This window comes from Lissotriton vulgaris, chromosome 4_1 (assembly GCF_964263255.1).
Source record: "Lissotriton vulgaris chromosome 4_1, aLisVul1.2, whole genome shotgun sequence".
NCBI lineage: Eukaryota > Metazoa > Chordata > Amphibia > Caudata > Salamandridae > Lissotriton > Lissotriton vulgaris.
Genome location: NC_141691.1, coordinates 1,604,774,384 through 1,604,799,910, shown reverse-complemented (window position 1 = coordinate 1,604,799,910; position 25,527 = coordinate 1,604,774,384). Strand labels below are relative to the sequence as shown.

General features: G+C 45.1%; 1 protein-coding gene across 3 annotated transcripts in view; it reads left to right on the top strand.

The window, feature by feature from the left end:
* The window catches only part of NCOA2 (nuclear receptor coactivator 2), a 768,019-nt gene that overhangs the window by 313,673 nt on the left and 428,819 nt on the right, over nucleotides 1-25,527 (top strand). For all 3 annotated transcript variants that reach the window (XM_086965858.1, XM_086965859.1, XM_086965857.1), the window contains exon 5: nucleotides 5,139-5,316. In XM_086965858.1, coding sequence (XP_086821984.1) covers nucleotides 5,139-5,316 — 178 coding nt within the window. The remainder of the gene's footprint in view (nucleotides 1-5,138; nucleotides 5,317-25,527) is intronic.

Here is a 25,527-nt window from a genome sequence, read left to right as displayed (position 1 = left end):
ATATGACACACAATCCGGCGTGTCTACACACGGGCCTGCAGTCCCAATGCTCTCACTAACACACGGTTCACAATCCGGCGAACCTCCACGCTGGTCTCCTCCCCAACGCTCTCATTTACACACGGTTCACAATCTGGCGAACCTCCACGCTGGTATCCCCCCCAGCGTTCTCATTAACGCCGTATATCAACGACGACCACTTTCCTATGGACACCTATGGGAGCAACTTCTCATTTATCTACGTGGGATAAAACTATGACAATGAAAGTTTAGTACGGTTCTCCTAATTATAATATGTACCTTCTGCTCCTGGCATCAAAGGTCCCCTCGCTTCCTATTTGCTTGATCACTCCTTACCTGATCGGGATTTCACATCCGTTCATGCAAACAATGCTCAGCTGGAAAGATCAGTTACCATGATTGAACAAGAATACAAGGCACATGTCGGTTCACAATAAACCAGGATATTTATTAATAACAAACATAAACACAATACTATGCAATGTATTTTCTGCAAAGAAAAGGTAAAGGTTAGAATGATTTAAAGAAAGGGCGGAGATCACCTGGTTAATATGAAGTCGGGGCTCGGCAGTCATCTAGGTTCCCTTCTCGTCTTTGTGTCTTGGCTCGTCTCAAAGTCACACCCCAGCCGTCACAAGTACACGTCTGCACCGCTAGGCGCAATCTCTTCTGCTTCCCTCCAAGTCACTGGAACCTTGCTGGTTATTAACTACCGTATCTCTCTCTCTCTGTCTCTGTGCGCTCCGCGCTATTTCTCCTTCAGTCTTTCTCAGAGAGTCTTGGTCTTAAATCTTTCTCGGACTTCAAAGATGGCGACTGTCCGCCGAAGAAATAATTAATAGCAGAGATGCTAACGGCTAGCTGCCGCCTATGAACTAACTGACTCATTGCCTAACACTTTCGCTAATATGGAAGCTGTCCCTTCATGGAAAGTTACGGCCAGTAACCTGCCGCCCACCAAATTCTTGTACCTCCCCGTACCAAGGACACGTTCCCAGCCGGCCGGCCTGAAGTTGTGTCTTCGGAGCGGAGAAAAATACATTCCTTCGATAAGGGCCAGCCTGAACCGGTTCTCTCCAAGCGAACAACACCTTGAAACTAAAACATCACACTTGACCTAGAAAGCCTCTCCAGCTACCGGGCAGAAGGCAAGATGGAGTCTGTCCCGTTTAAGGCCTGCAAGGCCCGAAATATGCATAACTCCATAGAAAATATGCTAATACTCTCACAAAAGGACGGATCATCACTAATACTTATATATCTATCCCCTAGCTTAAGGTCATAAACCCTGATCTAAGGAAAAGGGTACGAAAATGCACTACTGTGCCTTATGGATAGGTCCTACTTGTAGTCCTAATCCCTATACTATAAGGGTGATAGACTGGAGTCATTCTCCATCATCCTCCCTTTAAAAAGGGCCAGAAAAAGTCGGTTATTACAGGCGCCCATCAGGGGGATTAATTATATGGGTACGTCAATCTCTGCAATGTACCGTAAAAGTGAGGCCCGTGAATAACTGTGATATACTATCAGTTGTGATTACCTGGGGGGATAGTTCTGAGATGGCCCTTTTTAACATTTATGCCAGGGGAGTTCCTGGGGGTAAAGGCTCAGATGTGATAACAGCACTAGAGAACAACATGGAAGCCCTGCCACAACATACTACAATCATGGTGGGGGGTGATGTGAATACCACTTTTGAACCCCTGGGTCCGGAAGATAGCGAACTTTCCCAAGAAGAGGATGTCAAATGGGGAATACCGCAGCTAGACTTACCCCCGATAAAAAAGTGGACTGAGGCAGCTGTTCAATTGAAGAGCTTGTGTTTAGCCTGGGGGTTGAGGGCTGCAAATGGACGCACTCTCTGACCTACATGGTACTGTTACTTTTGACAATCTCAGGGCAAGTAGTAGGATTGATTATATCCTTGTAGATGTCAGAGACTGGCATAGGGTTAGGGATATGAGGGTCACCGCTAGAGTGGAGAGGGACCATAACCCGTTGTTTGCTCTTCCAATTAAATCATGGGGTAACAGTGCCAGGCTTGGGCATGGGATTCCAGCCCTTGGACATAATTCCCACTAACAATCAATGTCATATGAAGTGGGCTGCATTGTTAGATAGACCTGAAAAATTGCAAGACCTAAAAGTGGTGGTGGCAAATGAAGTGAGAGGTTTACAGAATCGATGCAATGACATTGATTTTGCTAAACTAATTGAAGAGACACATCCCAAATTCTTCTAAAAAATACAGGGGTTCTTTTTAAAAGAAGTTAAGCAGAAAAAGGGTGGGTAGCCTTTGAAAACGGCAGGATGGTATGATCAAACCTGCAGAAGGGCGAGACAGAATCTAAGCGTAGTATTAAAAAGTAAAAATAAAGAAGAAGTCCTGAAGGCTAGGGACGAGTATAGAAAAGCCCAGATTAGGGCGAAACAATCGTGGGACGAAAGCCAGTGGCAGGAATTAAAAAATGCTTGTGCAGCTAAACAACAAAAAGAATTTTGGGCAATTATAAAATGGGATAGGGGCGGAATAGCTGAATGCCCAAAAAATCATGTGGCGAAAGAATGTTGGGTCGACTTCTTTAAGCCACAATACTCCTGCCCAATGTCCCTTGAGTGCCAACCCACACCGCCCATAGTACTATACAAATAGGAAGTATTCACCAAAAATGATGTAAGTGTTGCAATGGACGGGGTGACTAGTGGGAGGGCACCGGGCATTGATGGCATACCGGCCGATGTATTTCTATCGGACCGGGATAATTGGTGCCTGTATTTTGCATGGCTCGGTAATTCTATAGCACAAGGAGCAGCAATACCTGCCTCTTGGAAAGGCGCAGAGATCATTCCGGTCTTTAAAAAAGGAGATAAGGCCATACCATCTAATTATAGACCCATCAGCCTTATCGATTCAGTGCAAAAACTGATGGGTAGAATGATCCAAAATAAAATACAAGACTGGATAGACGAAAATGGAGTTCTCTCGCCATACCAAGCTGGATTCCGCCCCCTAACTAGCGCCATTGACCAGGTTTTCCACTTTTTAACTCTATATTGGAAAAATGTTACCCTGGCAGATGGTCCATTGTATGCTGTCTTTGTAGACCTTAAACAGGCATTTGACTTGGTTCCCCGGCAAAAATTATGGAGCGTGCTAAGCGAACTTGGAATGTGCCCCGAATTATTGTCATTACTAGTGCGTATGCATGAGGGCAACTACGCCAAGATTAGATGGGGGATACAGGGCGAAGTCACTGATTCCTTCCCCGTAGAGCGTGGGGTGAGGCAGGGGTGCGTCCTGGCCCCCACCTCATTTTCTCTCTATATCAATGGAGTAGTCGACCATCTCAGGAAATCATCTACTGATGCCCTTATCTTAGATGGGGTGCGGGTCCCGGTACTTATGTTCGCGGACGACACTCTATTGATATTGCGAACGCCTAGTGGGCTACAAAAGACAATTAATGCCTTCGGGGACTTTTGTAAGGTTCGGGGCTTGGAATTAAATACTGCGAAAACCAAGTTTATGAATATGAGCCCTGCTAAGTCGTTTAAGGGGGCAATGTACTTTAACGGGGCCGTTCTGGAAGAGGTGGATGCATTTACATACTTGGGTATTAATTTGCAGGGGAATATGCAATGGAAAGCACATATTGCTTCTGCGGTTGTAAAGTTTTATCAGCTGTCAGGGGCTATAGCTTTGAAGCATAAATCTTCATTGACAAAACCTATCCAACCTGTTATGGAGATTTACAGCATGAAAGTTCTTGGTGCATGTCTTTATGGAGCAGAACTATGGGGGTTCGCCAACATCAGTGGGTTGACGGTCGCAGAGAACACATTTCTACGTAAGCTGATTGGAGTCCCGCAGAGTACCCCATCCATCCCTCTCCTTTATGATCTAGGGAGGAAAAAAATCGAGGACCAGGCAAGGCTGCGCCCACTACTATTTTGGAGGCGCATAAAGACCACGCCTGAACTGGCCCACTACGCTGCCGCACTCATGGACATCGTCAACTCTGATCGGTTCCATAAAATTACGTGGCTAAAAGAAATCAGGAACTTACTTAATAAGCTGCATCTTGACCACCTATGGACAATTACTGATCCTGCAGCTTTTCCCTCCAAGGATCGGTTAAAGAAAATGTACTGGGACATGATGCATGGCTTGGTTTTGTCATCTAATCAGCCTTCGGTGCTAACAACCCAGTACTTGGAACACAAATTAGTCCCAACCTGTGAACATTATTGGGACTTGATCTCAAAACCATTGGATAGAAAGCTGTACTTTCAGTTTAGGGTGGGCTGTTTACCGCTTAATGCATTTACATTAAAATGGTCCCATGATAATGTTAACACCTGTGCCTACTGTAAGGACCTTGTCGAGGATATACCTCATTTCCTGTTCGCTTGCCCCCTTTATGCGGCTCCAAGGCAAAGATGGTTAAAACCCGCATGCAGAAATCTAGGGACTAGATTACATCAAGAAGCGCTTAGAATCTTAAGAACAAATTGCTCGCCTTGTCTCGCCATTGCAATTGCCAAATATTTGGGCTGGGCATGGATTATACGCACCCGCACTTTATCTTAATGAATTGTGTTCAACATCTGCAAAATGTTCTTAGATGATATTTTACTCACTTTTGCATCTGTTCTCTAATTTTTTAAAAGGTTGTATGTTTTAAAATTGCTTTCGACAGCACTTTATGTTTAATGTGTATTTTAATTGTTGTCAATTAGATATAGTATTTATTATGTATAGAGTAGGGAGAAAATGCTTTTATGACAATGCTGTCGAATAAAGCTTTAAAACTTGAACTTGACTAAAACATTACATTGGCAGTTCTAGAGTCATGAGAACTTTTTTAGCTCTTTCATTTACGTGGATTATCAACGAGAACCCAAGTACTAGCGCTCATTATGTCAGCCGATCTGGTTCAACCTCAGGTCCCTTCAGCACAGTTGGTAACAATTTTTTCACAAGTTAATAAATGTATTTAATGAAATGCACGTGTAGTATTGTCACATGTTTCATCTGCATTATAGAAGTGGAATTGTTTTAGAGCATGCATGTGAAACTAAGTTATTTATTCCCTTCTTTGTCTTTCACACAGGCTCTTGATGGGTTCTTCTTCGTAGTTAACTCGGAAGGGAATGTGGTGTTTGTGTCAGAGAATGTGACCCAGTACCTCCGATACAACCAGGAAGAACTTATGAACACAAGTGTTTACAGCATATTGCATGTTGGTGACCATAACGAGTTCATCAGAAACTTGCTGCCAAAGTCTTTAGGTAAAGTATATAGAACATTCTTAGTTTTGCCTTAATAGAGACTTGTAAAGAAATGTGCACGTTTAATAAAGTCGCACAGAACATCAGAAGTGGGTTTATGCTGTGACATGTTTTGTAAATTTGAGAATTGAGTTTAGTTATAGAATGCTATCAAAAGCAGCATTTTCGAAGTACTGCTTTGGAATGCAATATTCTGCACGAGAGACTTCTAGTGTCAGCAGAGGAAGCTGCAAGTTTTATTTTACCTGTCAACTCAAGCACTTTCTTCGCCGCTCAGACATATTACTTTACAGATGGTAAGTTGTAGAAGGCAAAGTCACAAATGTATACTCCAATATCTGCTTTGCAATTTTTCTTTTTTTAGGTCTGACGTTTAAGACCACTTTAGCTGACTCGCTAGACAACTGTTTGTTTCCCACATTTCGTATATCATATACATAAAGAGGGTTTTTTGTTCAGAGGGCTTCTTACACTGGTCAGCTAATTTTTTTTTCTTCATATTTTGCTTCCACCCACCACAGCATACAGTGAGGGGCAATGTATCTGTCTACTTTACCCATTGCCTCCATTACTTTGAGTGACTAGGCAAAGCATGTCCCATCTAACTCAAAATAGTTACTTTCACTTCAGTGACCAATCTGACTCAAAATGTGTTTTATGTTATTTATTTTTATTCAACTGTACATAGAAACAGTTTCCTTTGCGTGCATGTTGCTTGCCCAGGTACATGGTGAATATTTAATGTCTCCTTTTTTAAAGATGCTGCTGTAAAGCTTTTAAGTAACATTGTAACTGCATATAATTTGAGTTCTCGTTTTGGTGGTATTCTTGCCGCCTTCTCTAATAAAAAAATACATGGCACAGCTGAAAGGGTTGGTATTTGAAGAAAACATCACTAGTAAAATGGCTACATCATTAAATGCTTTTTAGATTTAAAACAATTGTTGCAACCCTATGGTGGCCACTTTGAGTGGCATGTTTTTTTTAAATTTTTTTTATGGCATATGCTTTCAATAGATTTTGGGGCATGTTTACAAAAACTTGGCATAGGGCAGCGCTGCAAGTCTGTTTGCTGCGCTGCCCTACGCCAATTTGAAAGAGCAGGAATTCACCATATTTACGAGATAGGGTTTATTCCTGTCCTTTCAACCATCGCATAGTTTGGTGTCTAGCACCAACGCAGGCACCCTTGCACCATGGTGCAAGGGTGTCTGCGTTGTTGGCAGGATTGTTTTTGTGCAGGAAGGGGCACCTTCCTGCACAGAACAATCCTGAGGGGCGTTTTCCTTGTTCTGTGTGTGTTGCAGAATGACAAATGAAAATAGTTCTCCTCGTTACGCCTGCTCTGGAGAGGAGTAAAGTGTTGGCTCTCCCCCAGGTTTACATAATATTGTAAATCTGGGGCAGCATCACAATTGATGAGTTTTGCGATTTGTGCTGCCTTGCCTCGATCCATAGCTATGAGGCCATGCAAGACATGCAGGGTGTTTTAGCTTAGTCTCTTAGATATGATTGAGAGGCCTGTGGCACCATACTATCGCAAAAAGTGACTGTCCGGTGCCGCAGTCATCTTGTAAATAAACCCCTTCGCTTTTAACGTAACCATTGCACCAGATTGACACGGTCAGGCCACCTAATGGTTTTACCAGTGCATGTTTCTCTTTGCTGATTAGCAAAGTAGAAATAGAAGGAAAAACATAGAACTGATTCAGGTACACTGTTTAAGTTGATGGTGGTTATAGAAGAAAAGTTTGTCACGTGTGTGTGATTTAACTTTTTTTAAATTGCATTTAGATAATTTAGAGAAAGTATTTAAATGCAGTAGCATTTATTTATTACTAGAGTTTTGTAACACTCGTTGAGTGGTTTGCAGTTCTGCTTTGTTCAATTGCATACATTGTATTGGTATTTATATAGTACTTTTCATACCCCTTGCAAGACATCACTAAGGTGTTTCGCCAATTGCTATACAAGTAGGTACTGTGTATTTTTACGTTATATTGCGCTTTGTAGTCTGACCAGGTAACAAAAGCACTCAAATTGTCATCCGCTTCCTGAGTGACCTTCAGGTGTATGGCTGAAAAGTGTGCTGTGTGTAACTTTGCCTATGTGGGGTGTAAGTTGTGACAGTGGGTGAGGATTGTAGGCAAAGTAGACATGGTGTGAAGGACTTAATCAGTGCATAAGCCTATGTGATGTTGAGAGTATTACAAATAAGCACAGCCCCACACATTGGAGTTGTTGTTTAAATACTTTTTACGCCTCATGTAGAGCCTGTTGCAGTAGTCTAGATGGTACAGCACTAGGGCTGTTATATCCTGGATGTTATGGGAGAAGTGCATGTTGGGGAAAATTCTTTGTACTGTTCCTGTGATTTTAGAAAGCACTTTTATCAGGCTGTTGTTGTTGGAGGGCTAGTTTGGAGCCCATGATCATTTTCAAGTTCTTTACTCATGTCGACATGGTAGGGTAAGGCTCGTCTTCTTAGACCTTATGCTTTCCATTTTCCACCAGCAGAAGTTCTTGTTTTTGGAGGGATTTACGGACAGATGTTTTTCTGTCATCCATTTGCTAACTCTTTGCAGACATTGTATCAGCCTCAGTGTCTCAAGCACATGGTCTTTTCAGTTCTGAATAATCTGGATGCTATTGGCATACTTGTGACTGAGTTTTTAAAAAGTGTGTTCGAGGTATATGGGCTGCAGATGGTACATTATGAATAGATCGCCATCTGGTGTTGGGCTCGGATGATTGCACTTGTTTTTCTCTTGAAGTCTTTTGTAGTCACGAGGCTGGTGACTCCTCCCTTGGGTAATAGTGCGCATGGGCATCGGCTCCAGCCTTAGATAGTTTTTTTCCGCCATCTGGTTCGGATGAGGATCGAAGCGCTCCGGATCGACTTCGAGAAAAAGTTATATTTCGGTGCGTATTCCCTTTCCAATTCGACGGTATTGTTTATCAAGCGCGAGTTCATTCCCATTTCGACGCGCTTCGACGTCAACACCGAAGATTTCTAACTCTAGGTGGACGGGATTGGGAGGCCTATTTCGACATAGTCCAGCCCGGAGTCCATGGAAAGGACTCCATTCAAAAAATGTCCAACGTTTGGTGCTAAATTCCAACACAAGGACCTACACGAGGTGTGCAACCTCTGTTTGTCACCTGACAATGAATCCAGGGATTGTGAAGCCTGTGCGGCTTTCTCCTCCAAGTCGACGATTAGAAACCGTCGAGCCCGAAGACACGAGATATCGAGGATGGAGTCAAATGCAATCCCAGAACTGTTCGAGGTCGAACACTCCGAGGAGGAAGAAGATGAGGACGGGTCAGAGGCGGACGAGTCTGATGTCTAAGAAGTCACGTTCATCAAACCGTGAGTGACGACGTCCCTTAGCCAAAAAACCGACCCCGATTAGTGTCTACCCCGCCTTCGAGCCCGGTCAGACAACCGAAAAAAGTTTCCGACGCCCCGCCTTCTGGCTCGGCAACAAAACCGAAACACTCGGTCCCCCTCTATGTCAGATCCGAGAAACGGTCGACATCGACACCGAAGCTCCATACCAAAGAGAGCTCGAAGTCGAGACATTCCATGTCGAAACCGAAACATGCTTCGACGACGAAGACTCCCTAGACACCGAAAAAATCGGACTTAAGCAAACTCTCGGTGCCGAAAACACATAACACCGAGACACAGAAGCAAAAGCACCTATCGGACCCAAAGGCTTCGGTACCGACACAGGAGCAGGAGATAGATCCAAAACAAAAGACTTTGTTCATTGATCCACAAACTGGCAAGGTGGTGACAAAACCACCTAAAAGGAGGAAGACTCAACCGTTGGAAAGGAAAGCTCCTCCTCGTAAGAAGAGAACAATGGGGACAAATACAACTCCTCCCCTTTCTCCACAGTCTATGGACACACCCTCTTCTCCTCTTCCTCATACTCTGCCAGCTATCCCTCAACCTTTTACACCACGCCCATCTACACCTCAAACAGATGTAGAAAGTGGCACAGGGGATGGGGACCTTCCTGGAGATGATAACAATACTGTCCCAGAAGACACAGACCCATGGGAAGATTATGATGCAGTGACAGATAATGATAATGACCCTGATCTGTATCCCTCAACCCCCCCCCCATGATAATTCGGGTTTTGCACAGTTGATTAATAGGGCAGCAAAATACCACAAGGTAGATTTACATACTGAACCTCAGATAGAAGATTTCCTTTTAGAAACACTACCAGCTGCACAAAAATCTTCAGGGACCCTACCAATGCTTAAGGGTCTCCTCACTCACACATCAGATATATTTAAAGATCCTGTGAGGGCTAGGGTGTTAAACCCAAGAATTGACAAAAAGTATAAGGCAGCCCCAAAAGACCCAGTATTTATTAAGGGCCAAATACCTCTGGACTCGTTAGTAGTCTCAAATGCTCGTAAGAGGGCGAACTCACTAACAACAGGAGAAGCTCCTCCTCCTGACAAGGAGTCTAAGTTAATAGATGCCTCTGGCAAGAGAGTAGCATCTCAAGCAGCAAACGGCTAACGCATAGCAAATACTCAAGCGCTACTTGCACGCTATGATAGAGCTCGTTATGATGAGTTAGAGAAACTCATTACACATCTCTCTAAGGAACATCAAAAAAGGGAAGAGCAGCTGATACAGGAAGAGAAGATAATAACCAACACTTCCATTAAGTGTGCCTTAGACGCAGCAGACACTGCGGCAAGATCTATAAACACCAGTATCATCTTAAGACATGCATGGCTTAGGGTCTCAGGGTTCAAACAGGAGGTACAAACTTCTTTATTGAACCAGCCTTTTGATGGGAAAGCACTCTTCGGCTCAAGCACAGATGAGGCGTTAGAGAAAATGAAAAAGGACACAAACGGCTAAGTCAATGGGAGCCTTGACACAGCCATTTCAGAGAGGTTCCTTTCGTAGGTCCACCTTTAGAGGCGGATCAAAAAATACAGGCACAACCCAACAATCAACCTCTTTTACACCAACATCACCTAAAGGTAATTCAAGAGGCAGTTACAGAGGTAACAACAACAAGGGTAGAGGTCGCGGAAACAACAACAATCGCAACTCTCCTACCCCAAAACAGTGACTGCATACAGCTCCCCCCAGACCATGCAACACCGGTCGGGGGACGCCTATCACAGTTCCTGCCTGTCTGGGAAAACATCACATCAGACAAGTGGGTGAGACAAATTATCCAACATGGTTATTGCCTAGAACTCACTGCTACCCCACCAAGCATCCCCCCCGACAGCGTCCAATGAGTCAAGATCATCTGACGTTATTAAAACAGGAGGTACTATCGCTGCTACAAAAGCACGCGATAGAGGAGGTTCCACAACATCAACAAGGAACAGGAGTATACTCTCTATACTTTCTAATTCCCAAAAAAGACTGATCTCTAAGGCCTATACTAGACCTCAGACCTCTCAATGCATACATACATTCAGAACATTTCCACATGGTCACACTCCAACAGGTACTTCCTTTACTGAAGAAAGGAGACTTTCTTTCTACACTGGATCTAAAAGACGCCTACTTTCATATCCCAATTCACAAAGCTCACAGAAAATACCTCCGGTTTCTAATAGAAGGACGACATTATCATTTCAAGGTCCTTCCGTTTGGAGTCACAACAGCACCAAGGGTGTTCACAAAATGCCTAGCAGTGGTTGCAGCACACCTAAGAAGACAGCAAATACATGTCTTCCCTTACTTGGACGACTGGCTAATAAAGGCCACGTCACAAGAAGAATGTCTTCAAAACACACAAAAGACAATTCAACTGCTGCACCAGCTAGGGTTTTCGGTGAACTACACAAAATCCCACCTGCAACCAAACAAAGTTCAACAATATCTAGGGGCTACTATAAATACAGAAAAAGCCATAGTACACCCCAATCCAGTCAGGATTCAGACAATGATTGCCCAAATTCAAAGATTTCAACCGCAACACTCATTAGCAGCTCGAGTGTTCATGCAGTTATTAGGGATGATGTCCTCTTGCATACTGTAAATCCCATATGCCAGACTACAAATGCGTCCGCTTCAAGAATGTCTAGCAACACAGTGGAATCAGGCTCAAGGTCCGATTACAGATCTGGTGTTGGTAGATGACCGCACGCATCGCTCTCTGAAGTGGTGGAATACAACAAACATTTCCAAAGGGCGGTCGTTCCTAGAACCAATTCCACAAGTGATACTAACAGCGGATGCATCGCTCACCGGATGGGGAGCTCATATGGAGAGATGAACAGTACAAGGGAGAACGAGTGTAGAGCACAAACGACTGCACATAAATCATCTAGAACTACTAGCAGTGTTTCTAGCATTAAAAGCTTTTCAAATGCATATTCTCAACAAAGCAGTCCTGGTCAGAACAGACAACATGACAGCAATGTATTATATTCAAAAACAGGGGGACACACACTCTCTCCAACTATCTAGACTAGCGCAGGAAATTTGGAGATGGGCCATTCCTCAAAACATCTATCTGTTAGCCGAACACCTTCCAGGAGTTCAAAATCAGATAGCAGACATCTTGAGCAGAGAGTCAGAACAAATTCACGAATGTGAACTGCACAACCAAATACTGCAGCCATTCTTCCAAAGATGGGGACAAGCGGAGATAGATCTCTTTGCCACTCATCAGAACGCAAAATGCCAAAGCTTCGCATCCAGGTACCCACACCACCTGTCGCAGGGCAATGCATTATGGATAAATTGGTCCAACAAATTTGCATACGCTTTTCCCCCTCTCCCACTAATTCCATTAGTGGTTCGAAAACTGCAACAACATTCAATGACCATGATATTGGTAGCACCCACGTGGGCACAGCAGCCGTGGTTCACCACGCTCCTACAACTCTCACAGGTGCCACACCAAAAATTAAGAATCTCACCCATGCACCTTACACAGAACCATGGAGAAATAATGCACCCAAATCCCAAACAACTGAACCTAGAGATCTGGCTCATGAGGTCTTAGAATTTGGATACTTAAATTTACCTCCAAACTGTATGGAAAATATTAAGCAAGCAAGACGTCCCACCACCAGAGCCTGCTATGCATCAAAGTGGAAAAGGTTTGCTGTATACTGTAACAGTAACAACATCAATCCTCTCGACGCATCTACACAAAATATTATTTGCTACTTACTACACTTACAGCAATGTAACCTTGCTTATACCTCCATTAGAGTACATCTTGCAGCTATAGCAGCATACCTGCAAAACAGGCAACATCTATCCCTGTTTAGGGTACCCACAATTAAGGCTTTCATGGAAGACCTCAAAAGAGTTATTCAACTAAGACTACCACCTTCTCCAGTCTGGAACCTCAACATAGTACTCACCAGACTAATGGTACCACCTTTTGAACCTATGCATAGGTGTGAAATACAATTTCTTACATGGAAGGTGGCTTTCCTTATAGCCATTACCTCCCTCAGGAGAGTGAGTGAGTTACAGGCATTAACAATACAAGAGCCATTTCTACAGTTACACCAGAACAAGGTGGTTCTTAGAACATACCCAAAGTTCTTGCCTAAAGTAATTTCAGCATTCCACATCAATCAGCCAGTGGGAACTACCAGTCTTTTTTCCAAAGCCACAGACGGTAGCAGAGAGGGCCCAACATACACTAGATGTCAAAAGGGCAATATTATATTACATAGAAAGAACACAAACTTTCAGAAAAACTAAACAACTATTTGTAGCGTTTTCCCCAACTCATAAAGACAACCCTATATCTAAAGCAGGTATTGCCAGGTGGATTGTTAAATGTATACAGATATGTTACATAAAGGCAAAAAGAACACTAACTGTTCCCCCTAGAGCTCATTCTACACGCAAACTAGGGGCATCTATGGCATTCTTAGGGAACATTCCCCTAGATGACATATGCAAAGCAGCAACTTGGTCTACACCGCATACCTCAACAAAACACTACTGTGTTGACGTGCAGGCAAGACAACAAGCAAATGTGGGCCAGGCTGTTTTAAAAACTTTATTTCAGACTGTTGCAACAGACACTGGTGACTACCGCTAGGGAGGTAACTGCTGTGTAATCTATTCATAATGTACCATCTGCAGCCCATATGCCTCGAACGGAATATGCTACTTACCAGTATGCATCTGTTCTTGGCATAGAGGGCTGCAGAGTGGTACATGCCCTCCCTGCTTACCCAGAAACCTGTGTCTGTTCCAACATTATCTTATTTAGATACACTTACATGGGCATCTCTTTCTGTATTCTATCATACTACTCCATCTAACCCTACTATGGCAAAACAATCTAAGGATGGAGCCGATGCCCATGCGCACTATCACCCAAGGGCGGAGTCACCAGCCTCGTGACTGCAAAAGACTTCTCCAAGAGAAAAACAAGTGCAATCATCCGAGCTGAACACCAGATGGCGATCTATTCATAATGTACCACTCTGCAGCCCTCTATGCCAAGAACAGTTGCATACTGGTAAGTAGCATATTCCTTACAAGCTCAGGGGCCAAGCGTAAGTTGAATAAAAAAAATTTCAATCTTGATGAACATCTACTTTTTGATCGAATGGTGCTGTTCGGTATAATGGTAGGGACTAAATTAGATTTGAACCTGTGAAGTAAGACTAAGTACCTTTTATGGTATCACTCTGTGGTTCTGTACCATTTGATTAGCAGTTGTTGATCTGCAGTGTTAAAAGCTGCAGAGAGGGTGAGTAAAAGGAGTGTGGCTACTCAGTTGAAATCTGTGTTATTGAGGTCACGCAAAATTGTGTTTAATGCCGATTCGATGCCTACACTATGCTGGAAATCTATTTATTGGTCAGGTAGGAAGTGGTTTCCCTCAAGGAAATTGGAGATCTGATCGAATACTGCTTTATCAGTGTACTCAGAAATTATTCATTGGAGATCTGAACGAATACTGCTTTATCAGTGTACTCAGAAATTACTCATTCGTTATAAGTCTGTAATTTGTTGGGTCTTCAAGGCCTAGTCCTAGTTTCTTCATGGTTTGGTTTGATAGAAGATATTTTGAATTCACTGGGAAATTCTGTGGATGATTGTAATTGGTTGATTATTGCTCTAGAAAGTATGGCCAGTTTGGCCCAGTTGTGTAGCTCTCAAGAATCTAGGCTTCTGTAGTCATGGGTTCTACAAAAGAGTTGCAAAGTTCTTGTGTGGTGATTGGTATGTTTTAGGTTGCTTTATGGTTTTCCGAATTCAGCAATCCCATTGAATAGTTCTTTAACTGAGTTGGTTGCTACTGAAATGCTATTCCTAGGCATGTTTTTTGGTCGCCATATAGAGTTCTGAACTATTTTTGTATCATGATTTTTGTCTTTCCGGTCATATTTTCATCCTCTGTTCTAGGATTCAGACTTTTCTTTTTAGTAGGTATATTCAAATTGAACCAGACCACCTTGAGCTGTTGTTGCCTCTGTCTAGAACCTTTAAGAGGATCCACTATGTTGAAAACATCTCAGAGCCAGCATGGAATATGTTTACAGAAAACTGGAAAAGGGGTAGTTTTGCTGGCAATTCTGTTTGAAATGCATCACCTTTGACATTCGTCCATGGTCTGTAAAGGGTGATGTTGTGTAATGTTGCCGGGTGAGTCGAAGTGGGAGATTTTAGTAGAAATAAATTAAATGGTGATCCCCCAAATGGTGGGCTATGTTTTTTTTTTTAATTTTTATTTTTACTAAAACGAGGGCAGGAAGCAATGATAAACCTATGACGTCAAAGGTATGGCTAGCATAAGGTGTAGCCCCAGTAACAAACTGATGGCAGTGGAGTACTTCAAGGTAATACAGTTGACAGCGGAGGTCTGGTTTATCAAGACAGCTGATCTAGGACACATAAATTAGGATGGTTAATTATCATCCGATGCAGTGCAAATGCTTTCTTCAAATACTTGAAGTGGACTGTACATTAGGAGGAATCGGGCAGTAAAAGTAGGAAGTGGTGAACAACAAATAAGTAGGGATTCACACTGGTGTGGTGATCTTGTAGTTGGAAGAAAGATACAGCTATTCCTCCACCAGTTCTGTTATTTATTTTGTTTATGTGGAGTGTTGGGTGACATTGGTTATAGATTCACATAGAGTGGCTGAAGCGTCTTCTCCCATCCAGGTTTCTGTGATAAAGAGCACCTCCTGACTGAATTATGTATTAGGTCATGTATATGTGTATCATTCTATCTTAAGGCTGTGCTATTGAACAGTATGCATTACAAACGTCTGTTGTGTTGACCAGAAGGCCCTCTGGTCTTTGCTTATCTTGGTCGAGTTGATACTTTCTTGTAGTGTATCAGTTGCAGGGTTCGGAGTTTGATGTCTTGATCCAGTGTGTTATGGTGTTGGTCGTTCAGGGATTAGTTGACCACTCTAGCAGTTGGTTTTGTCGATTTGGGTGTGACTTGAATGAGCAGAGATTGACATGTTGCTGTAAATGTGGTGGGTCTAGTTGTTGCTGCAAGTTTCCATGGGGTTTTGTTTTAGGGGTGTCAAAATGGATTTATTTTGGTGCCACCTGTTGGCCTTTTGATCTTTTAGTCGGTGAGCTTCATAACACATGGGAAGTAGGTTGTTCCTGTGTTGGTAAGCTTATTGGGTATGGTGCTTAGTCTGGTTCATTGAGAAGAGGGACTATAATTAAATGGTGTAAGAAATAGAGGAGATTCTGAGAACTGGGTTTGATAATTAAGTTGGTTATTACAATAGTGGGAGATGTGAATGTTAGAATTGGGTGGTTTAAGGCTGTTAGTTGCTCAAGTGAGAACGTTAGGATAGAACATTCATGGCTTAGTCTATGTCTTACAGAACTGCCATTATGGTAAGCTGTATGTGTAATGGGTGGAAAATCATTACTCAGGTGTTTGTTTAGTTAGTGGCGAATGGAGGTGATAGCTGATAAAGGTGTAAGAAAAGAGGGTATGCAGTGATGAGGGTATGCAGTGATTGTAAAGGATGGATAGGAATACATATTCGATCTGAAAGAGGATGTTAGTTGTAGATTCCTTACCTTACCCCCAGGCGTCAGACTGCATACAGATATTTTTTTCTTAGCAGTACACCTGCGCGTCAGTCGACTCTTGTGTCCATCGTCGGCATCGTGATTTCCGGGTGATGTTGCAGTGCCTACTTAGACGCCGCCCCTGCGCACTGACGTCAGTTCTTTCTTTTTCCGCACCAGCCTAGCACAGATTCGGAGAGGTCTACACTGTAGTCATTTTTTGACTAACCTTTTTCAATGTTTCGTCAACTTCTTTTTCGAGTCTATAGACTCATGATGCACGAGGGATGTCCCAACTCCGGACTGGGTTCAAGCCTTGCGACTCCTGTCACTAGCCGATGTTTGTGACTGATCCGCACCTCGTGTGCCTTTGGTGTCTGGAGCGCGATCACGATCCAAAGTTATGCTCCTACTGCCGGGCCATGAATTGAAAGTCTTTGCGGGAGCAGTCCAAAAAGTTATTGGTGGCCCGGCGGTCAACTCCGCGTCGTTCCTGGTCTTGTTAGAGAGGAAGGTCTTGAGGCTGCTCGCGGAGCCCCCACACCTTGTCTCTCTCCAAGTCTTTGAGATCTTCAAGTAAGAAGAAGGCGAAGAAGCAAAGGCGCACACCACCTACTTCCCGTCGGTCGGCTGTTGCGTTGCTGGAGTGTTGTTGCTCTAAGGATCCGTCTCAGGTGGCTACTACAGGGACAACTCCATGTTTCCTGGAGCCGGTGTGTCCCCTGCCCAAATCCGAAAATTCTATGACCCCCTCCACCTAATCTTTGGACAGCCTGACTCCACTTGTGTGCCTGGATCCGGATTGTCGCTGGTCGCTCTTACTCGACCTAGCCTGGCAACAACGCCCCAGGCTGGCGCCATCCCCATCCTCATCCCTGAGATAGACGGGGAGCCGGACTGATGTCGGATCTGATGCCGAAGGGTACTTTTGTTTCCCCTCTTCATCCCTGGGGGTGCTGAGGACTTGGGGGGGGAAGAGGGGGGGTCGCTGGACCCTTTAGCAGACCAGCTAGAAGAACGGACTGGAGAGAGGACCTGTGTGACACGAGTGGTCTGGACACTTCTCCAGACCATGCCATGCTTTCTCCCCCTACCGTGGCTATGGGGGCGGGAGCGTCCTACGCTGTGATGGTGTGTAGGGGGCAGAGGTCTCGGGCCTTGAGCTCCTTACATTGGCAGTCGGGACTAACCTCCTGACAGAGGTGCTTCAGCCTGGCATTCTTCTCTGAACCCTTTCTGCCCTTCAGCAAATTCCTCACTGAAGTCCACCTGGTCCAAACCCAGCATAGTGGCTCCTGTGGTAAGGACAATTTCCCACTGCCATTGCCTGGCCCTGGGAGACCCAGTTGAGGAACCTGGAACTTGAGCTCTGCTGAATTTGATTGTTTTTTAGTCCGAATTTGTTTTTTTCCTGTCTTATTCGACAGTATTTTCTGCTGGTGGTATTGTTTAATCTTTTCTAACTAATTCCTCAATAATGTTTTAGTCAGCTATGCCACCTTTATTCTGCAAGTGTCCTTCCTGTGGGAAGATGTCCAAAACAGATTCCCATTGTTTTTCTCCCTTCCACACACAATGTGGGAAAATGTTATTACCTCAAACTTTCCAGAAGAACTTTGAAGGAGAGAGAGAAGATTCAGCTTTTGGGGCTTCTGGAGAGAGAAAGACATCATGCAAAGCGGGCAAGAAGTGAGTTTTCTTCTGGAAGGCCTTCCTCTCCGGCAAAACGTAGAAGATCTGCTTCTCCTGAAGGTAAAAGTAAGAAAAAACTGCATCGAGAAGCGTTGACGTCGAAGAAAGTGAGTTCGTCGTCGAAATCTAGATCGCCGTCGGGTATGTCTATGTCGAGACCAGTAGAAAGAATGTAGACGTCGAGACCAGTAGAAAGTATGTCAACGTCGAAGACATTGCCGTTAAGGCACAAGTCGACGTCGAAGCAGAGGTCGAGGTCGCCGTCAAGAAGCCTGTCGACGTCGAGGCATTTGGTGTCGGTTGCGGTGAAGATCGACGTCGAGAGTGAGAAGATCGACGTTGAGGGAGAGAGCGAGATCGACGTCGAGAGAGAGAGTGAGATCGACGTTGAGACCTGAGAAAAGATCGAGATCGCCGTCGAGACATGGGTCGACGTCGAGGCATGTCTCAGGCTCGAGGCTTGAAAAGGCTCATCTGGCATCGAAAAGGCAACTGACGTCGAGAAAGTCTACGTCGAGGTCTCCGCCACCGACTTCACGGTCGGCGTCGAGACATTTAAGATCGGCCTCTCTGACCTCTCATAGGTCTTTCTCGAGGTCTGAACCGACGTCGAGGACATTGGCTGACCATCCAAGGTCGACGTCGAAGGACCTGACGTCTAGGGCATCTTTGGACAGGTCTTCATTGGTCAGAGCCTCTCCTCATAAGGAATCTTCTATTGTGGCACATTCTGGCTCGACGTCGAGAAATTCAACCTCAAGGGACAGACAATTGGTTCCCAGAGAGGTGTCTAGACCGGCGTCTAGATCTCCGCAGTCTGTTCGGAGCTCCTCTTCTTCGTCAATGGCAATACAAACAGTGCAGGTTACCCCGGAGGGCTCTCCGGTGCGTACATCACCTCCTGTAAACATGTCTCCTAGATGGTTGGAGAGCACCCGCCATTGGAAGATGCAGCCCAGGTCCGATAGCAGGCTGCTTACCTTGGAGGCTTCAAGACTACCGGCTGGTGGATCTCCAAGAAGATCTAGGTCTCCGGTAAGGAGGCATTCACGTTCCAGGGATCGCAGTAGGTCTCGTCGGTCTCCTACTCCTAAGAGGAGGCACAGATCTCCTGCCTCGTCTACTTCAACGAGGTCGTCTTAGAGATTATTCCCCCACGATCTCATCAACACCACCTTCCAGGATTTCTCCTGTGGATGATTTGGGGACTTTCCATGACTTATTGTGCCGTGGGGCTAGCAAATTCAATATAACTATGGCAGTGCCTCCTGTGAAATCTTCAGTTATATTTGAAACCCTACATCATAAATCGTCTGCTAGACCTCTTCCGTTGGTGCCAGGTTTGTTGGAACCAGCGATGAAGACTTTTTTGACACCAGCTACAGTGGGCTCAGGGCCCTCAAGAATTGCATAAAAGTATAAGGCACCGGATCATGACCCCCTGTTCCTGCGCACCGATCCACCACCAGATTCTCTTATAATGGCGGCGGCCAGGAAAGCCCATTCGGCTACGTCTGTCTTATCTGCTCCTCCAGGGAAAGACAGTAAAAACGGACTCCTTGGGGCAGAGGATGTGTAACACAGCTGGGTCCGTCATGAGAGTGGCTAGTGCTGCGGCTCTGCTGGGTCACTATGACCGCCTCCTATGGGACTCTATGTCTAGGTTTGCGGAGATGTTGCCTAAGGAAGATCAGAAGGATTTCCTTGAGATTGTGGAAGAAGGTGGATTGGTTGCAAACCAAAGTATTAGTGCGGCGGCTGATTCTGCGGATGTTGCAGCGCATGTTTATGCCCACGGCATATGCTCCAGGAGGTCGGCATGGCTTCGCCTCATGGGCCTTAAGCCTGATGCCCAAAGGAAAATAGTCAATCTGCCATTCAACGGGACAACATTATTCGGATCTCATGCGGCTGATGAGATGGCCAAAATGAGTGTGAGCTTGTTACTCTGAAAGCGGTTGGCTTGGAGAAAAGAGTTTCGCTGTAGTTTTCGCCCCTACGACAAAAGGTCGTTTCAGCAGCAGGGGCAATCCTCAAACTGGTAGTCGCAAAACCAGGGTCAGTCTCAACAGAGGCCGCAGTTTCAACAGCGCAGACCTGGGCGAGGCAGACGAGGAAACAGACAGCAATCCTCAGCTACAAAACAGCCTCAGAAACAATGAGATGGAACTTCCTCCGCAGCTGTGGTCCACTCTGGTAGGAGGAAGCATTTCTTTATACTTAGACGAGTGGAGAAGATTGACAAAAGACAGGTGGGTCATCGGCATCATACAGAATGGATATCTCCTCAAATTCAAAAAGCCTCCACCTGTCATAAGTCCAAAGAGAGTCATTCATCAAAGTCACAAGCTTCTGCAAAAAGAAGTAAACATCCTTTTAAGCAAAAAAGCCATAGAGAAAGTTCGTCTTCCACAGAGAAACCAAGGTCTGTACTCCCGCTTCTTCTTGGTGAGAAAGAAAGGTCCCACTGCAGAATACAGACCTATACTGGATTTGAGATTGTTGAACAGATTCATTTGAAGGGAGAAATTCCGGATGTTAGCGCTCCATCAAATATTTCCCCAGCTCCATCAGGGGTACTGGATGTGTTCCACCGATCTGAAGGACGCATACTTTCATGTTCCAATCTCAAAGAAGCATCGCAAATTTCTCAGATTTCAAGTGTCTGTTCATCACTACCACTATGCAGTACTTCTGTTCGGACTGGTCAGCTCCTCGAACGTTCTCCAAGTGTATGGCGGTGGTAGCTGCCTTCCTTTGGAAGCACAGGATTTTCATCTATCCTTACTTAGACGACTGGCTCCTAAAAAGTTCATCTCTATCTCTTCTGGAAGATCATCTTACGATATGCCTTCGTCTCATGCACAAGCTGGGTCTTCAGGTCAACTTCAAGAAATCAATAATGAACCCAACCCAGCAGATCCACTCACTGGGAGCCCTCTTGGACACACAAAAAGTAAACGTGTGTCCTTCGGAGGAGAGGTGGTTATCAATCCGGACAAAATGTCAGCTTCTTCTTCAATCTACTTGCCCTACAGTTCGCCAGGTGTCCTCTCTCCTGGGGTCGATGGCGTCGTGCATCTTCATAGTTCCAAACGCAAGATTGCACATGCGTCCTCTGCAACAGTGTTTAGAGGATCAATGGAGACAGAGGACGGGGTGCTTGGAGGATCGAATACTCCTTCATCGGTCCACCAAAGAATCCATCCGATGGTGGATGAAGAGGTCACACTTAATGCAAAGAGTGCCATTACATCAGGATCCTCCTACTCAAACTCTGATCACGGACGCCTCTCTCCAGGGTTGGGGTGTTCATATGGGCCCTCTGCAGGTACAAGGGCTACGGTGAGACTCCGAAAAGGGCTATCACATCAACCTGCTAGAACTAAGAGCGGTTCATCTGGCTCTCAAGTCTCTGTTTCCATCGTTCCAGTCTCGGTCCCTGCTGGTGCAAACAGACAATACAACCACAATGTATTATTTAAACAAGCAGGGGGGTTCCAGGACTCTTTCCATAGATGCCCAGACCATTTGGAACTGGTTACTAGCGAGAGACTTGTCGATAACAGCTGTACATCTGCCGGGTCCCTCAACTCGCAGGCGGATTTCCTCAGCAGGGACTTCGTTGAGGCTCACGATTGGGTTCTCAACGACGAAGTCGCAAACAGTATCTTTCAAGCATGGGGAACCCCATATATCGACCTGTTCGCAAATGCGGGAAACACAAAATGCTCCGTCTTCGCGTCCAGGTTTCCCCAGGTCGGATCTCAAGGGAATGCCCTTTTGATAGATTGATGTCAGAGCTTACTGTACGCTTTTCCACCGACCCCATTTATACCGACAGTAATCAAAAGGATGTACAAAACAAATTCCAGGATGATTCTGATTGCTCCTGACTGGCCACGCCAATGATGGTTTCCAGAGCTCCTTCAGTTTTCGGAAGTGCCACACAGGAGGTTGCCATGTCGCCCAGATCTTCTGTCCAAGCAGAGGGGGAAACCCCAACTTGTCCTCCCTATGCCTGGCAGCATGGCTCCTGAAGTCATCCAGTATGGACACTTGCAGTTGAACCCAGACTGTGTGCATATCCTTAAAGAAGCCAAACGTCCTTCTAGAAGGAGGTCATATGGTTTTAAATGGAAACTTTTTTTTCTATGGTGCACGAACAATGGTCTTGACCCTATCCATGGTCAGGAGCAGGTGATTCTGCCTTATTTGTTACATTTGGCGAGGTCTGGCCTTCAGTTTAACTCTTTTAAGGTTCACCTTGCAGCGATCACGGCCTAAAGGAAATCACCTACTCAGACCTCCTTTTTTAGGATGCCGGTAGTGAAAGATTTTCTGGAAGGTTTAAGAAAGGTGTATCCGCCAGTCAGATCACCTGCTCCACCTTGGGAGCTAAGTTAATGGGTGCTCCTTTTGAACCTATACACAAAGCCTCCTTACAGCACTTAACTTGGAAGGTAGCGTTCCTTGTAGCCATTACTTCTGCTCGTAGAGTGAGCGAGATCCAGGCTCTGTGTTGTAAGAAACCTTTCATTGTGTTCCATGCTAATAGAGTGGTTCTCAGAACGCACCCTGCCTTTTTGCCCAAGGTAGTGTCAGATTTTCACATTAATCAGACTATAACATTGCCGACTTTCTTTCCAAATCCTGCAAATCCTCCTGAAAGAGCTCTCCACTCTTTAGACCTTAAGAGGGTTCTTAAGTTTTATTTGGACAGGACAAAAACATTGAGAACCTCAGACCGTTTGTTCATTAACTATGGTCCTATTATTACGGGCTCTGCGGCGTCCAAGAGGTCCATATCTAGATGGATTGTTTCTTGCAATGTCCTGGCTTATCAGTTGGCTAACAGGTCTTTGTCAGGAAGACCAAAGACTCATTCTACGAGAGGGAAAGCCTCCACCACAGCTCTCCTTAGAAATGCTTCTATGGCAGAAATGTACTCGCCATTACTGTATTGATTCAGACACGCAGGCAGATGCTCAGGTTGGGCAGGCATCGCTCAGAAATGTATTTGCTAATACTAGCTAAGATATTTGTGTCTACTTGTTGTTCTCTCTATTTTCTGCTCGCTCGCTTTGAAGTGGGTGTGAGCTTGCTACTCTATTCAGTGCTTATGACTATTAATGAGTATCCCCTGGAAGAGAAGGATTAGTTACTTACCTGTAATCCTAGTTCTCTTTCAGGGGTATACTCATTAAAGTCATAAACACCCTCCCGCCTCCCCGGGCGAGCAGTAGTATTATGGTTGAATAAGCTATTATTGCATTTCTATATGCAGATACCTGCAAGGTTTCCTGTACCGTATAAAAGAACTGACCTAATTGTCACCTGTGGGGCATGATGGGAGCAGGGTCCCCCTGGAGGCCTTAAAGGCAAAGTGTTCAGATTTCCTGAGGCCTTAAAGGTGAGGTGTCCGTCTGATTTTCTGTACAGGGATATTATTTCTTTATGCAGCCTACTTAGGCTAATTGCCTTTTATTACAGGTTCTTTGATGAAAATAAAAGGTTTTTCTGTCTATGGAATGCATTTTAGGCTCATGCCTTTTTCTTGCATTGTTTTTTATAGTTTATTTTCATTCTGCAGAAAGTATGTCATTATGGCCCTATTAGCCTACAGGTTATGGTTGGGCTGCATATTATTCGTTTATACATGTATATGTGTATGATTTGTTTAGTACTATGTACTCTATTTATATATTTACACATATATATGTATTTGGTTATGTGTTCCGGGTTAAAGCTCATGGGCGAAGATTATGAAATATAATGAAAAAGAAACTTAATAAAGCGCACTGCGGCCAAGCGGCTTCCTGGCGCTGAGACCAAACTAGACTCTAAGGAGGAGACCAAGGGAGTTTAACAGGGGAATGCCTGGGAGAACAGAAATGTTTTCAAAGCTTTACGGAAGTGAGCATAGTTGGGAATAGAACGAATAAAGAGAGGAAGGGTATTCCAGAACCGGGGGGCTAGAACCGAGAAGCGAGTGCCCCCCGTTCTAGATTTACGAAAACCGGGGACATGCAGGAGGGAGAGAGAAGAGGAACGAAGAGTACGGGTGGGAGTGTAAGGAGTAATCAAAGAACTAATGAAGAGGGGGGCTGAGTGTGTATAGGCCCGAAAGGCCAAACAGGCCAATTTGAAAAATGATCTGAGGTGCACGGGGAGCCAATGGAGGGACTTAAAAGCAGGCGTGATATGGGATGATTTGGGGAGGCGGAGGATGAGACGGGCAGCCTGGTTTTGGATGGCCTGTAGGCGACGGATTTCATAAGCAGGAATGCCTACGTACAGGCCATTCCCATAGTCAAGGCGAGAGGTGATAAGGGCCAGGACTATGGTTTTAAGGGCGTCCGCTGAGAAATACCGGGAGATCTTCCGGATGAGATGAAGGGACAAAAAACAGGAGGATACCACGGAGCTGACTTGGGCATGCATGGTAAGGTCATGGCTGACCTTAATGCCCAAGGTCCGAACAGAGGGGACCGGAGAAGGGGGGGGGAGCCAAGAGGGGGGCCAGTGAATCGAGGACCAGGGGTTGGAGCATATTCAGTGCTTATGACTTAAATGAGTATACCCCTGGAAGAGAACTAGGATTACAGGTAAGTAACTAATCCTTACGGGCGACTCACCTGAAGAGGTTTACCAGGTATCTGAGAGAGGCAGAGTTTTCCGGCCCAAGGCCTATATGGCTCTAAGAGGCTGAGACCCATAACACCCGCTCATTGGTTAAAAACAATATCACCTTTATGGAATTCATCTTAGAGAAAAAAACCTTCCTGTGTTTTTATTACTGAAACCTGGGCCGCGGACTCTTCCGAGCGGGACTTAATAAATGCTTTCCCTGAAGGCTATGCTCTGGTTAGAATGAACAGAGTAGGTCATGTGGGAGGGGGGCTGGGGATATTGTACCACAGCTCGATAAAATGCGGAACCTTTTTCCTGTCCTCCCCGCTTGATCCCCTTCAGGCTATGCATTTCACACTAAACCCTTCCACCACGATCTCCTTCACTGGGATCCTGATCTACAGACCCCCTGGTCCCGGGTCTGCCTTTAGTCATGGTCTTCTCAAGATCCTGGAACCTTACATCGATAGACCCAATCTTACCATTCTTGGGGACTTTAATTTCCATCTGGAAAATTCCAACTCCCCGATACTGTCCATCTGTTGGATTCCATTGCTTCCTGTGGTCTGCCGCAGTTAGTGGTTAGTCCAACCCACCTAGCTGGGCACACTCTGGATGGGAGTATTTACCAATGATCCCCGACTTCAGACCGGTTCTCCCCTCCCTCGGTCCTGGTCGGACCACCTGGCCGTCCCCCTTGAATTCGTATTTTCCCTTCCCACTGGGCCCCAGCCGGATCACAACAAGTGGGAACTGAGGAGGGATTTCAGGGAGATAAACAATGGTACTCTTACGCCCTTCCTGTCCAGACTTAAGCCCCTGCCAAGAAGGGATGCCGATGCTGCGG